The sequence below is a fragment of the Centruroides sculpturatus genome, unplaced genomic scaffold (genome assembly GCF_000671375.1).
Source record: "Centruroides sculpturatus isolate CEXI.00-Female unplaced genomic scaffold, Cexi_2.0 scaffold368, whole genome shotgun sequence".
Lineage (NCBI taxonomy): Eukaryota > Metazoa > Arthropoda > Arachnida > Scorpiones > Buthidae > Centruroides > Centruroides sculpturatus.
The window spans coordinates 518,331-530,834 of record NW_019385149.1 but is presented as its reverse complement, the minus strand read 5'-3'; the positions used below and the strand labels follow the sequence as shown (position 1 = coordinate 530,834).

General features: G+C 25.6%; 1 protein-coding gene across 1 annotated transcript in view; it reads right to left on the bottom strand.

Moving 5' to 3' along the window:
• Positions 1 to 177: 177 nt before the first annotated feature.
• The window catches only part of LOC111635463 (cGMP-dependent 3',5'-cyclic phosphodiesterase-like), a 95,075-nt gene continuing 82,748 nt past the window's right edge, over positions 178 to 12,504 (bottom strand). Inside the window, exons 4-28 of the mRNA XM_023380422.1 lie at positions 11,726 to 11,778; positions 11,514 to 11,600; positions 10,987 to 11,010; positions 9,495 to 9,563; positions 9,298 to 9,422; positions 9,124 to 9,235; positions 9,007 to 9,046; positions 8,859 to 8,922; positions 8,697 to 8,781; positions 8,564 to 8,624; positions 7,255 to 7,336; positions 7,110 to 7,144; positions 6,906 to 7,018; positions 6,740 to 6,817; positions 6,532 to 6,654; positions 6,385 to 6,455; positions 6,177 to 6,302; positions 5,958 to 6,045; positions 5,504 to 5,551; positions 3,876 to 3,950; positions 3,273 to 3,372; positions 3,078 to 3,190; positions 2,762 to 2,907; positions 1,629 to 1,813; positions 178 to 1,546 (exon numbers count right to left, since the gene is read on the bottom strand). Of these exons, the coding sequence (XP_023236190.1) occupies positions 1,512 to 1,546; positions 1,629 to 1,813; positions 2,762 to 2,907; positions 3,078 to 3,190; positions 3,273 to 3,372; positions 3,876 to 3,950; positions 5,504 to 5,551; positions 5,958 to 6,045; positions 6,177 to 6,302; positions 6,385 to 6,455; positions 6,532 to 6,654; positions 6,740 to 6,817; positions 6,906 to 7,018; positions 7,110 to 7,144; positions 7,255 to 7,336; positions 8,564 to 8,624; positions 8,697 to 8,781; positions 8,859 to 8,922; positions 9,007 to 9,046; positions 9,124 to 9,235; positions 9,298 to 9,422; positions 9,495 to 9,563; positions 10,987 to 11,010; positions 11,514 to 11,600; positions 11,726 to 11,778 (2,138 nt within the window). The 3' untranslated portion in view covers positions 178 to 1,511. The remainder of the gene's footprint in view (positions 1,547 to 1,628; positions 1,814 to 2,761; positions 2,908 to 3,077; positions 3,191 to 3,272; positions 3,373 to 3,875; positions 3,951 to 5,503; positions 5,552 to 5,957; positions 6,046 to 6,176; positions 6,303 to 6,384; positions 6,456 to 6,531; positions 6,655 to 6,739; positions 6,818 to 6,905; positions 7,019 to 7,109; positions 7,145 to 7,254; positions 7,337 to 8,563; positions 8,625 to 8,696; positions 8,782 to 8,858; positions 8,923 to 9,006; positions 9,047 to 9,123; positions 9,236 to 9,297; positions 9,423 to 9,494; positions 9,564 to 10,986; positions 11,011 to 11,513; positions 11,601 to 11,725; positions 11,779 to 12,504) is intronic.

Sequence of the window (12,504 nt, the reverse complement as noted above, 5' to 3'; positions counted from 1 at the left end):
TATATATATATATTTAAATCACATAAATTATAAATATTTTAATTTTGAAGAAACATAACATTTATAATTATAATTTAAATAAAATATTCTAGTTAATGAATTATACGAATCATTAGATAAAATATAATTTAAATATATGTTTTAAATTCTAAATTTAAAAATATTATTTTTTTTCGGATAGCTATACATATGCAAATCTAAGCTGTTATTTTATATAGTCACAAAACATGAGGACATTTATATATATAAATTACTTCCTACTCAGAGCTCGTTTGGAACTTCATTCTAACGTTCAACAGCCAAACTTTAACTAAATATGAGGAAAAATAATAATAATAAAAAGATGAGATTCGAGTAAAATCATTGATCATAACTTCACACGCATTCGACAATAAACATTTTACTTATAAAGTTCAACAGATTGTCATTTTGCTTTAATTCTTTAATATTATAGGAAAATGTTCAACTTTTGTCCAATTTAGAGTGTAAATTATATAAATAAAAATATAATAATTAAAACGTTTAAACATTTATTCTAAATGATGATAAAACTTTTAGGAATTTAATTTATTCCATTAAGTATAATTGCCGCGTATATATTTTTTGTTCATGATTTACAACCGCTTTAAATGAATTTTTTTTTTTTTTTGCTTATTCGTGCTTCATGTTGTGAATATTTCAGGCAAACAATGAATTTTCTCACATAAAAAAGCATCGATTTAATATATTTAGATGAAAGAATTATTTATATTTATATTTTTTACACGATTTTTTTTCCATAATTGAATGATACGATTCGATTTTGACTGTGAATTTTCTTGATTTTATATATATATATTTTTTCTTATCACAGTTAGAAAAATTCACATTTAAAAAGATTTATATCCTACTAAAAATGTTTAATTTTTTTCTGTATTTTAGAAGATTCACAAAAAACATCAGGATTTTTTTCTCGATAAATATGAAAATCATACGTCACATTTGAATTACTGTACAAATATGAGATATGTTACAACAAGTTTGATTCACAAGGAGTTCGTTAATTGTCACATTTGAAAATTCTTCAATGGGAAAAATATATTACATAAACGTAGCAAATTTTTAACTATTTTTAAACACCAAATAAGATCCATCCTGTAAAATGTATACGTGGAAGATTATACATTCTCTATATACACTTCGTTATTTTCGTAGAACAATTTGATCAGGCAGCAAACAATTGAGCAACCTCGTAAAAACTAATGGTTTTCGTTTACAGGGAATGATATACGACAAATACCATTATCGTATATTGTAGCTCCGTTATGAATAAATCGATTGTACATGCTTTAATTAAAGACAGTTCCTGTATTATTGCTTTATCGGTCACTTCCGCGAATTTTGCGTGTTTAAATGAAGTCTTCGCATTTTAATATACTTTTTCGGTACGAATTTCTGGCATATATTGGCCAAGATACCTGAAATGCGTCGTATTTTCGTGGGGAAAAAAATATCGTCTTGATAATTTTGTTTTACAGAGCTTCGTCTAGTTCTTCTACGTTGCTCTCTGCATAACGAAAAAAAAAATCGTTTAAAATTAAAAAGAATTATCGTTAAATATAAATGAATGATTTATATAAATAATTTGCCTATGGCTTCTTGAAATCCGTTGAGCACTTCTTGTTCTAATGTTTCGTCTTCGAACATGTCTAACGAAGACGAACTGTTGCTGTATCTCCTCTTGTAAATATCTCTCATTCTTTCCCAATAGATTTTGTTTGTATTTACAGCATTCGATATCTCTTCGGCTTCAGGAAAAAATGCTGTCAGTAATCTGTTTACGATAAACACATACACTAATTAAAATAGAATATACTTGTTTTGGGAAAATATATATAAATCAAATAGAAATTTTATAAGATTTAACATAAAATATAACTTTGTACTGTACGTACTTTTCATATGGAGATTTTTTAGAAAATGACGTGTTTAATATCTAAACTTACGTTTTTTTTATTTTAAAAATCATTCTTTTAATAATAAATGGAACTTTATCACCTGCCGTGCTTTCCTATAAAAGTCAAGATATGCATGAATGCATGTTTGTTTGTTTGTTAGGTGAAGGGTTCTATACCGTTTAACGTATATTCTTCGACACCCTCGAAATATTGCTGTGAGGATCCTTCAATCACTCCTAAAGCCCACTCTTAACAATGGTTTGTAATTTCATTATTGTAAATACTCAGGTCAATAAATGTACATTTTAGTTAATAAGTACCACTTTATTTATCGTCCTCTTCCAATCCAATCTAACCAATCCACCTTCAACTTCTTAAAAAATAATCTACAAAGTACAACCAACGGGTGGTGCGTTATAGCTTCATGGATGCCCAGGCAAATTTGAATTACGGACCCTCATGTACAGTATTGACTTCAGACATATTTCTTTGGGGAAATTTTTTTGAGGGGAATATTTTTTTTTTATAAAAGATTAGTTTAGGGCTCCCTGTTAGTAAAGATTCCAGGCAATTGCCCTCTTTACCCATAAGGTAACGCGCCACTGCAAACCAATCCTTATACACGTAAGCCCACCCACTCAAAGTTCGAAAACACGCAGCTAATTATTAATTAAAACAATCGATATGTTAATTAAAATTAACTTTATAAACAAAACTTGAACATTTAAAATCCTCTATTTAATAATATTGTAAATGACAAATTATTTTAATAATTATAAATGATATAATAACATTAATTATATAGATACGTTTCATAAACCTACTCGTATAAAGGAAGAACGATCGTTGTTATAAAACTGATTTGCAATTCTGGAATACAAGCTTTTTCTCTGTCCATCATTTCACTAGGATGCACACCCATGGCTTTTTCCAGGTCACCTTGCGAAAAGAATTCGCTGTATACTAATTCCTGAAATCAATAAGTAAAATTAAAACTATTGCCCGTAGTTTGTTACAAAGAAAAGTAATTAAAATAAAAACTTTAAACTCGAGTAAATAAATAAATAAATACTAGAATTTTTATGAGGACAAGAATGGTCGTAGAGAGAGGAAATAAATAAATAAATAAAGATAACTCACTGCAATTTTTTTTGAACTTTTCCAATCTTTAGTTTGATCGGACAAATCGGAACATGTTACCAACAAGCAGAGTAATAATTGATGATGATGATGATTTTCTTTATCAAATCCTTCTGTTGATATTTAAAAGAAAAAAGTTTTTATCCATTTTCTTACATAACCTTCATCCAATATACATTAATTTATATTGTATACCTTGTTGAACATTCTTAATGTCTTCTATGATTCTTATGTGATGAGCAAGATCCGTTGCTAATATAATATCACGTATACAATCCAAACATTGAATGTACTCCTATAAATAAAAATTTCCAGCAAAGAGTTACTTAACTTTCCCTGCAAAATTTAAAATTGTAGTGGTACCATCTGTTATAAAAAGTTTTTTTTTTAAATTTTACAAATATTTATTTAGTTTTTTTTATTTTAAAAATCATTCTTTTAATAATAAATGGAACTTTATCACCTGCCGTGCTTTCCTATAAAAGTCAAGATATGCATGAATGCATGTTTGTTNAGCATTAATTTCCCTAATACACAAACCTCCCTGCCAAATTTCAGAAATTTTTGACTAAAGGCACAGGAGTTATTAAGCTTCAAAGAAGGTGAACAAAATCTTGACTCCCCCACACACACATTTATACTTTATAAGCCGAGAAAGTAATAATTTATTTATAAATGAAATATAATATTTTATACATAACGTAGTAGAAGCGTATAGGATAGAAATATTTATATTTTACTTATAGATTTTATTAAAATAACATTAAGATATTTTATTTTATTAATTAATATATTTACCATTCTACTAAAACTTTCGAATATGTTGCATCCCTCGGTATTAAGAATAGCCATAGCTTGAGCGAAATGATGCCTCTAAAAATATAATATTACATAAAGTCAAAATATGCGATAAAAATAAAGTAATTTTTAAGATAAAAAAGCTAAACATAATATATATATATATATATAACATACTGAGTATGCGGTTTCGATTTTGGAGAAAAAAGGTTGCTTCAAAATTTAGCCGCTAGGGAGAATTTGGCGTTGTTGTCCCATTAATGTTCATATTACGTACGTTTTCTAATGAATTTCGGCTATAAAAAAAGTTTTGAAGCGTTTTTGGTTGTGATTTTTTATTATTGGACTACCTACAGAGCTCGTTTAGATACAGGTTCTCTGGGTAGTCCCAATCTAGCTGTCTTAAAAGACAGAATTTCACACGTGCGACAACTATACACGTTTCGCTGTCCAATGTGTTATGCAGCGAATGCAGTTTTTAGTGTATGGAGATATGAAGAGCACATTGGATTGGATTAATGGGATAAGGTAACGGCCATCTGCTAAATGGGGCATCTGCCAATGAGGAATGCTTCCCGGGAGAACTTCCTACGGGAAACTAGTTCCTATTTAAGTGTAATGTAAGTTAGACACGTGAATTAAATCCAAAAAACTTTGTGCGGCTAAGGTTCGAACCTGCGGTCTGTTCAGTGGCATTATCCACTTGGTCACCGGTGGTCAGCCGTACCGGTGGTTTAATATAATCGTCAATTTTTCATTCCACATCTGCAATTGAAATAAAACAATGCACTTTGTTACGTAACTCCGAAATTCGTTAAAAAACGTACAGTACGTAATGTGTACATTAAGGGAACGTCAGCGCTAAATTTCGATCTTGCGACTGAATTTTGAAGTAAAATTTTTTCTTCTAAAATCTAAACTAAATTCAAGACAGTACGTATACTAAATTTGATTGAGATTTGCTCAATAGTTGTTTTTGCAGATGTTTGAACACTTAATTTTAATTATGATCTCCCTGTAGATAACATTTTTATAATTTTAGTATATACTGTATATATTTTCATTTTTATTGAATTCGAAACGAAAATTAATTAATTAAAGTTAAGATTTTTGCATAGAACTAATATAGTTATAATTAAAAAAAAAATTAAAAATGTACAAAGAACATGTACAAGAAAAATTGTTTATAATAAATCAAATAATGAGTACACTGTTTACTTAATATTTTATGATTTATATTTATATAATAAACCATTAAAAAGTGAAGAGATAGAATACACGTCCATTAAATTTATTTAAATATTTGTACATCTGATAAAGTGATTGATTGTCATTGATATTTTAATTTCCAAATATATATACATAAACTTTTAAATTATTCATTAGACAGTATATTTAATATTAAAGTCGTTTCCATTAACAAGATTAAAAGTTACAACTCAAAATAAAAATACTTTGTTATTTATTTTTGTTTATTCTTATTTTTTTTAATAGAAACTGAATAAATAGAAATTATTTATGAATAAATGTTATCGTTATTTTATCTGTCAATTATTTTTAAAACAAAAATGTTTATACTACAAAACTTCACTACACAACAAACAGAAATATTAAATTAAATATTTTACCTCCATGACAGAACCTTCGGAACTATATAAAGCTGCCAAATCTGATTTCTGCAATGAATAAATATCCTTAATAAAGCCATTACAAAATATAGTCGAATAGAAAATGAATTATACATTTTAATTTTAGTAATTGATAAGAAAAGATAAACAAAATGTAAGAAGAGAATTTTATATTTAGCACATTTCCTATTTTCTTGTTATTCTAAAAGGGAAATAAATTTCCTTTAATCACAGAAAAATATATAAAATGTTTATCTCATCTTCTAAATGGAAAAATAATAATATATTTCTAAGTAATAAGAAAATATTCTTTCTTATCAATCCCTTAATTAAAGATATAATTTAAATTAATTATTTAAATAATGAAAAGGTATTAATTGAAAAGTTAATGGTTACAATAAAATTAATGTGTTAAATCAGAAAGTTGAAATAAACATAGGATATGATAACGTACTGATGTTACTTGGAAGGAATTGTTAGTTCCTCGATGATCTAAATCATGGCAGAGACAAGCGACAAAGAGAGAAAAGCACTCCAGATCTCTGAAGAAAATGCAATAGACTAAGTCGAGAGGAAAGTTTGAGGTTTACAGTAATTTTATAAACAAAAGTTAAAGTAATAAATCGGATAATAAATTTAAATATATATAAAATGTAATAATCAAATAACTTACGTAAGATACTCTTCCATTATTTTAAAATTCTTGAATAATAAATAGCAAAAATGTGCAACAGAAAATGCATGCATCCAATTATGATATGGAGGATCTCTGTAACCTTTCCTTACCATTAAGATAAATCTTCAAAATATAAATTTATGTATTATTTTTTCGAAACGTTTTAAATTATATTAAAATTCATCATTCTTAAAAATAACAATACTTAGAGAGGTGTTCCATTGGGATTCTCCATCGAGAAATGAAACCTACGTCATCGAACATAGTCATTACAGCCTGGAAATGAACGAATTTCTTGGTTTTTTTACTTTGTTAATTAAATTTGTTTACTTTTATAATGATCTGCGCTTACAAGATGTGTCTCATTTTCGGTAATGGATCTTGGTAAGAAATGAAACTTATTAAAATCATCACCGAAATAAGAAGGAGAAAGTATTGTACTGTGAGCAAATTTCATCACTTCGTCTATAGGAACCTGTAAATAATAAAAAAATAATAATCTAATTATACAACATTTTCGTGTGTATACTTGATTTAATTTATTATCTATTTAACATTACCTGCATATGATACATCATTAATTCATTAGAAAGATGGCTTCTATGTTGAGAATCTCGAACTTTTTTCCACATGAGAGACTAATAAATAATATTTTATAAATGAAATCTATCTGTTATTTATAATGTTTGAGAATTACAAAAAAAAAAAAAAAAAGAAATTACTTACGTGCATTATACTAATTCCACAATATATGGAGAAAGCTTTAGCTATTTCTTCATCAAAAGATGAAAAATATCTGGCATTAATCTTGTTGCATAACTCGGCAACTCCTATTACACCTAAAAATAATGGAAATATTTGATATTATAATTATTTAGTTTATTTATGACGAGACAATTTTGAATAATACATAAAACTGAGAATACAAACCGCTATCATCTTTAATAGGAAAACAAAGGATATTTCTGTAAAAAAGAAAAAAAAATTGGAATTTATGTTTCAATAATGTGCGATTTCTTGTGACAGATGTAGTCTAGACAATATAAAAATAAACAATCAAAATAGAATTTTATACCTCGTTTTAAAACCTGTAGTTTCGTCCATTTTTCGATAGAATAATGGATGAGCATAGGCATCGTGGATATTTAATACTTCTCCTGAAAGATAATTTTAAGATTCTATAAAATAATTTTAGATTTAAAAAATAAGAAAGCGAAAGATAACTGTACTGAAACATTATTGACAGACATCAGCAGAGTTCAAGCAACTGAAATGTTACTTTTGTTATATGTTAAAGGCTACACAAACTGAATCAGATACAAGACAAAAATATAAGAAAAAAAAATAAACTTATTTTCAATTAATAATCTATAACAGATTATAAATACAGTAGAAATGGAAACAATAGAATTGCAGACGGAAGACTATCAAAAAAATCTGCTCAATTAGTCTATAAACCAAGAAGAAGAACGAAATAAAATATGTATAGTAAACTTTTCCAAAATAACGCAGGAATAAAGTAAAGAATGTGTAATTTCTAACAGTAGAAAAATATTAAAATCAATATAATAATGAAATTACTTTTAATACGGAGTCAGAAAGATGAAACATTTTAAATTACTAAATTTATTTAGTAATTTAGTAATACTGTATCATATTCTGAGGGAAACATTTCTTTAGAGCAACGAAATATACGGGAAGTACTGTACGTCTGAATTTTTTTTACACATTATAACATTTTTGTTATTATATGCTAATGAGTATTTATGTGAAAATAAAGTTAATTTTTTTATCTATCTTACTTTAATATGTAAATAAAATATCATTTTTTACAATTTATTCTTTTATTTTTAGCTGTTACATAAAATAGTCGTGTCGTTTCTCCTGTATATAAATTAAGTTTCAAAGTATTTTATTTATTTATATACAAATTAATAAATTAAAAAGGAAGCTTGAAGCTTAGAATAGTTTTAAGAAAGCGACATACGAGTACTGTACAGTACAGTACATACTGACATCAAAGTGAAGTTATTTAATTCGATAAAATTACTTTCGCTATCAAAAACTAATATATATAGTCTATAATAAAATTATAGTAAACAAATTTCTGTTTATTATCATAATGTAATACATATTCAATAAAAATTTTTAAAGAAAAGTTAAATGTGATTAGATTTCATTTGAACGTTCAACATATACTTAACACATGATAAACAAAGATGATGGATAACGATTGATTATTTTGTCATCTATTGTATTTTATGTGTTCAAAATTTGTAAATTTTATTACTTTCTTTAGAAATTTTATATTTTCTTTAAAAAGTTTTATGTGATTTTAACTAGAGACTGTTGGTAAATTCGAATTTATTAGTAAAAATACTAACCAGAAGTAGCAACGTAACCGGCTATTCCCTCATTGCATGGAATTCGAACTTCAAATGAATGCTAGAAAAACAGTTTAATATTTTAAAAAAAGTATATTATGTAAATAATAAAAAAATATAATTTAATTCTTACGTCTATTCCATCTTCAGTTGCGCTACCGTCAAAAACTTTTGCAACTAATTCATTTTGTTCTTTATCCAGCAGAAATAGTGAACATCTATAACATGTAAACAAATTAATGATAGTATATCATCATCATTATCATCATCATTATGCAATTAATTATATAATTACCTTTCGGCTTTAGTTAAATTTCTTGCTTCTGTCATAATCTCCCTTAGTAATAATGTTACATCATCTGTAAAGTAATATATCAATATATATAAGTTTCATTATGTCAAGAAAATTAACCTTATGATATTGTTAAACACATTACACTCACCAAGATGTGTAAATAAATTTTTTGCCACAGTAAGGAGAGACTAAACATAAAATTATAAACTGTTGAATTATAAATTAATTTACAATACAGACGAGATGAATATATTTTCTTATGTACCTGGCATTGTTTTCTCAATCGTTTTTCTTCTTCAAAGGCTAAAGACTTTATTAAAATTGGTGCAATATAAGTAAAACACTCGATAACAATATCTGTATCTTCTTCATCAAAACTGAAGAATATTTTATTGTAAATTTTAAAATTTAGATGTAAAGAAAGATAAAAATCACCTACTTCTCTTTGTTAACAAGACAAGCTAACATGCTAACTTTCTCTTCGTTGTGAGGATGTATCACTGGAACACAAAGAAGAGTGAGCAATGAATCTTCCATCATAGAACTGATGATTTCGGATTGTTCCTATATTTAAATAAGGGTTTTTTAGTACAGAAAAATTATATAAACCATTAAATTTGTTAAATATTAACTTACATTTTTAATATCTTCCAAAGTTAATGGTCTTTTTTCGATGATAGCTGTACTGAAGCTATTGCTCTGAATCTGTAATAATTTAAAATTATTTTAATTATAATATTCTAAAAAGAGAGATAACAGTTATAATAATGTAATTTTTGTAAAAATTATTAAAATTTAAAATAATTTTATTGCTATTTAAATGTATAATTTACTATTATTATTTATTGTTTCATAAACAAAGGCTGAATATTATATATTTTTCTAACGATATTTATTGTTATCTACGTCTTCGATTATTACAAGAGTATCATATGTTTGTTATATTGTATGTACTATTTACAAGATTAGTTCCATATTACTGTCTCCAGTATGAAGCGCATTATCATTACTAATGCAACGAAGTCACTTCTTGTGATGAGTACTTTAGAAATTGAAGCTATTTAGAGAAAGAAAAAGCAATTTATGAAAATAAAGACGAATAGACAACAAGATATTTTATCTGAAAGTTTAATCTTATAGTTTTTAAATTAAATTTATTTTTTTTTATTCGAGATTACATTTTATTTCCAGTTGGTTTTAATGAATTTTTTTAAAATAATTTTTTAATGATATTGTTAAGATATTATCTATATTAATTAAATAAAAATAAATAAATGTAATTAGATTAATTATATATTTGTATTTTTTATAGTGGAGATTTCTCTTTATGAGAAATAAGAACAATATAAAATTAAAACTAAATATATAAAAACTTTATTAAAATTGATGTAATATAAATAAAACAGTCGATAACAATATCTGTATCTTCTTTATCTGTTATATAATATTTATGTTACCGAAATAAGCTAGAAGTTTTAATTATAGACTAGTTTATTTCTTCTTCATGCTTACATCTATCTAATGCATTTTTTGTCTAATTTTCTTGATTATATAACGAAGTCAATATTATTTTTTACTGTCTAAGATATTTTTAGCTATATATAACAAAAATATTTTATTATTTATATCTTTTATATAATAATATTATTATTTTTTGTTTTTTCATTAATCAACTTATCTATTTCAAATTCTAACGTACCTTTTATACGGCTATTATGCGTAACTAATACATCTAGTTTTTTCATTTCTTGAGTTAGATTATGTATTTCTTCTTGATATCTTTTATTCTCTTCTTTCATACGTTGTAGTTCGTTCTTAATGCCTTAGATATCGTGATTTAACTGAGAGAAATTGACCTGTATCAAATCATAAATTGATTTTAATGAATATTGTGGGTGTGATTCTACTTGAGGTTCCTTAAAAGATGAAGGTTCAAAGTATTCCGAGATTTTCGAAGATTTCAAAGCTCCTGAGTTGAATCCAGTAGATTCTTGCTCTAACTGCAAAAACTCTCCACACAATAATTCTTCCTCTAGGTATTCTGCGTTTAGCTCTTTAGCATTATCTTTACGAGGCCGACCTCGCCCCATCTTTTGCATATCAAAACGGCCTACTTCTTGTGGAGAACGGGGAAGAGGACCTGGATTAGGTTCTATTCCCGCCATTATTAAAAGGCAAATAATTAANCAATTAAAAATATATTATAATATTAAATAAATTTAATTATTATTTAAATATAATTCATATTATATATCTTCAATCACAAAAAAAAAAATTATGAAGTGGTATATACGTATAAATTCAACTTATAAACGCACAGATACTTTTTTTACAGCAAGAACATTTTAAAATATTTTGATATAATTTATAGTAAAATTTAAATCATTTTTATATGCAACTTAAAAACGTTTTTATAATTAAATTGCTATCAATGAACCGTTGTAATCAAGAATGATGAGGATTATAAATAACGTTCAAGTAACCGCATATCTAATCTCCACGATATATAAATCATACGATAAAAACGTCGGCCCAGTTCAAGTTATTTGACTAATATTAAATACATTCAATTTTTTAAATTCTTATCAAACCATAAATATAAAACTGAATATTCGTATTCTAATACAACTTTTTAAAAATAAAATAGAGGAATACATTTATATTTACCTTACAACTAAGTTCATCTTGATCATCAGAGACAAATAAAAGAAATGCCGTTTGTGCTCCTGTTTCTTCTATTAACTATTTTTTAAAATAAGTGAAGAAAAATACAATTTTTTTAGATAAAAATTTAATTATGATAGGCTTTTTATATATAAACATTTTCATTTTATATGTAAACAAAATCTTGTCTTAAATTTACTTACATATTGAGTAACCTTTTTCTGTAGATAAGCAGTGCTTTCATCAAACAAACTTCCTATTAAAAAATAAAAATAAAAATTCCATAGAGCGTCAAATATACTAAAATAATGTATATACATTTTGCGCCTGTAAATGTTTCTTTCCAACATAATTTTGAAGGTAAACAGAGAAGCGTTAAAAATTTAAAAATAACATTATCTGGATATCATCAAAACAACTATAAATGTCTTTGGTCTCAGTAAATAAGCATTTAATTTAATTTATGTCTACAATATCTAATTTATATTACTTAAATAAAATTCTTTTCAATTATCATTAAAATAAATTTTTAAAATATTAATTAAATTTAAACTATAAACAACATTATTTTAATTTTACGATAAATTTTTAAGAAGGACAATTGTTATAATATTTTTTAATAATTTAAATTCTACAAGGAAACTTTTCATTATAATAATTTATAATTCTCTTTAATAACAAGTATCCTTGGCTAGTGGTTGTTGTATCCAGTTTCATTATTCAGATAATTTCATTTTGTAGAGGATCATCTGTTCTAATTCCGTTATTATCATATTTCTTCAAATTTCTACAGGCATTATAATAGGCGTCTTAAGTGTATCCATTAATTAGCTTCTGTTATTACAAAGTGATTTATCAAATAGTCATTAAACAAATTTCGTATCTCCAACAAAGCTGCTAATTCAATTTTGTAAAGTAATTATTTACTCTCATAAAAATTATCCTCAGTGATAATTCCTTTTAGAAAATTATTTTATAATCG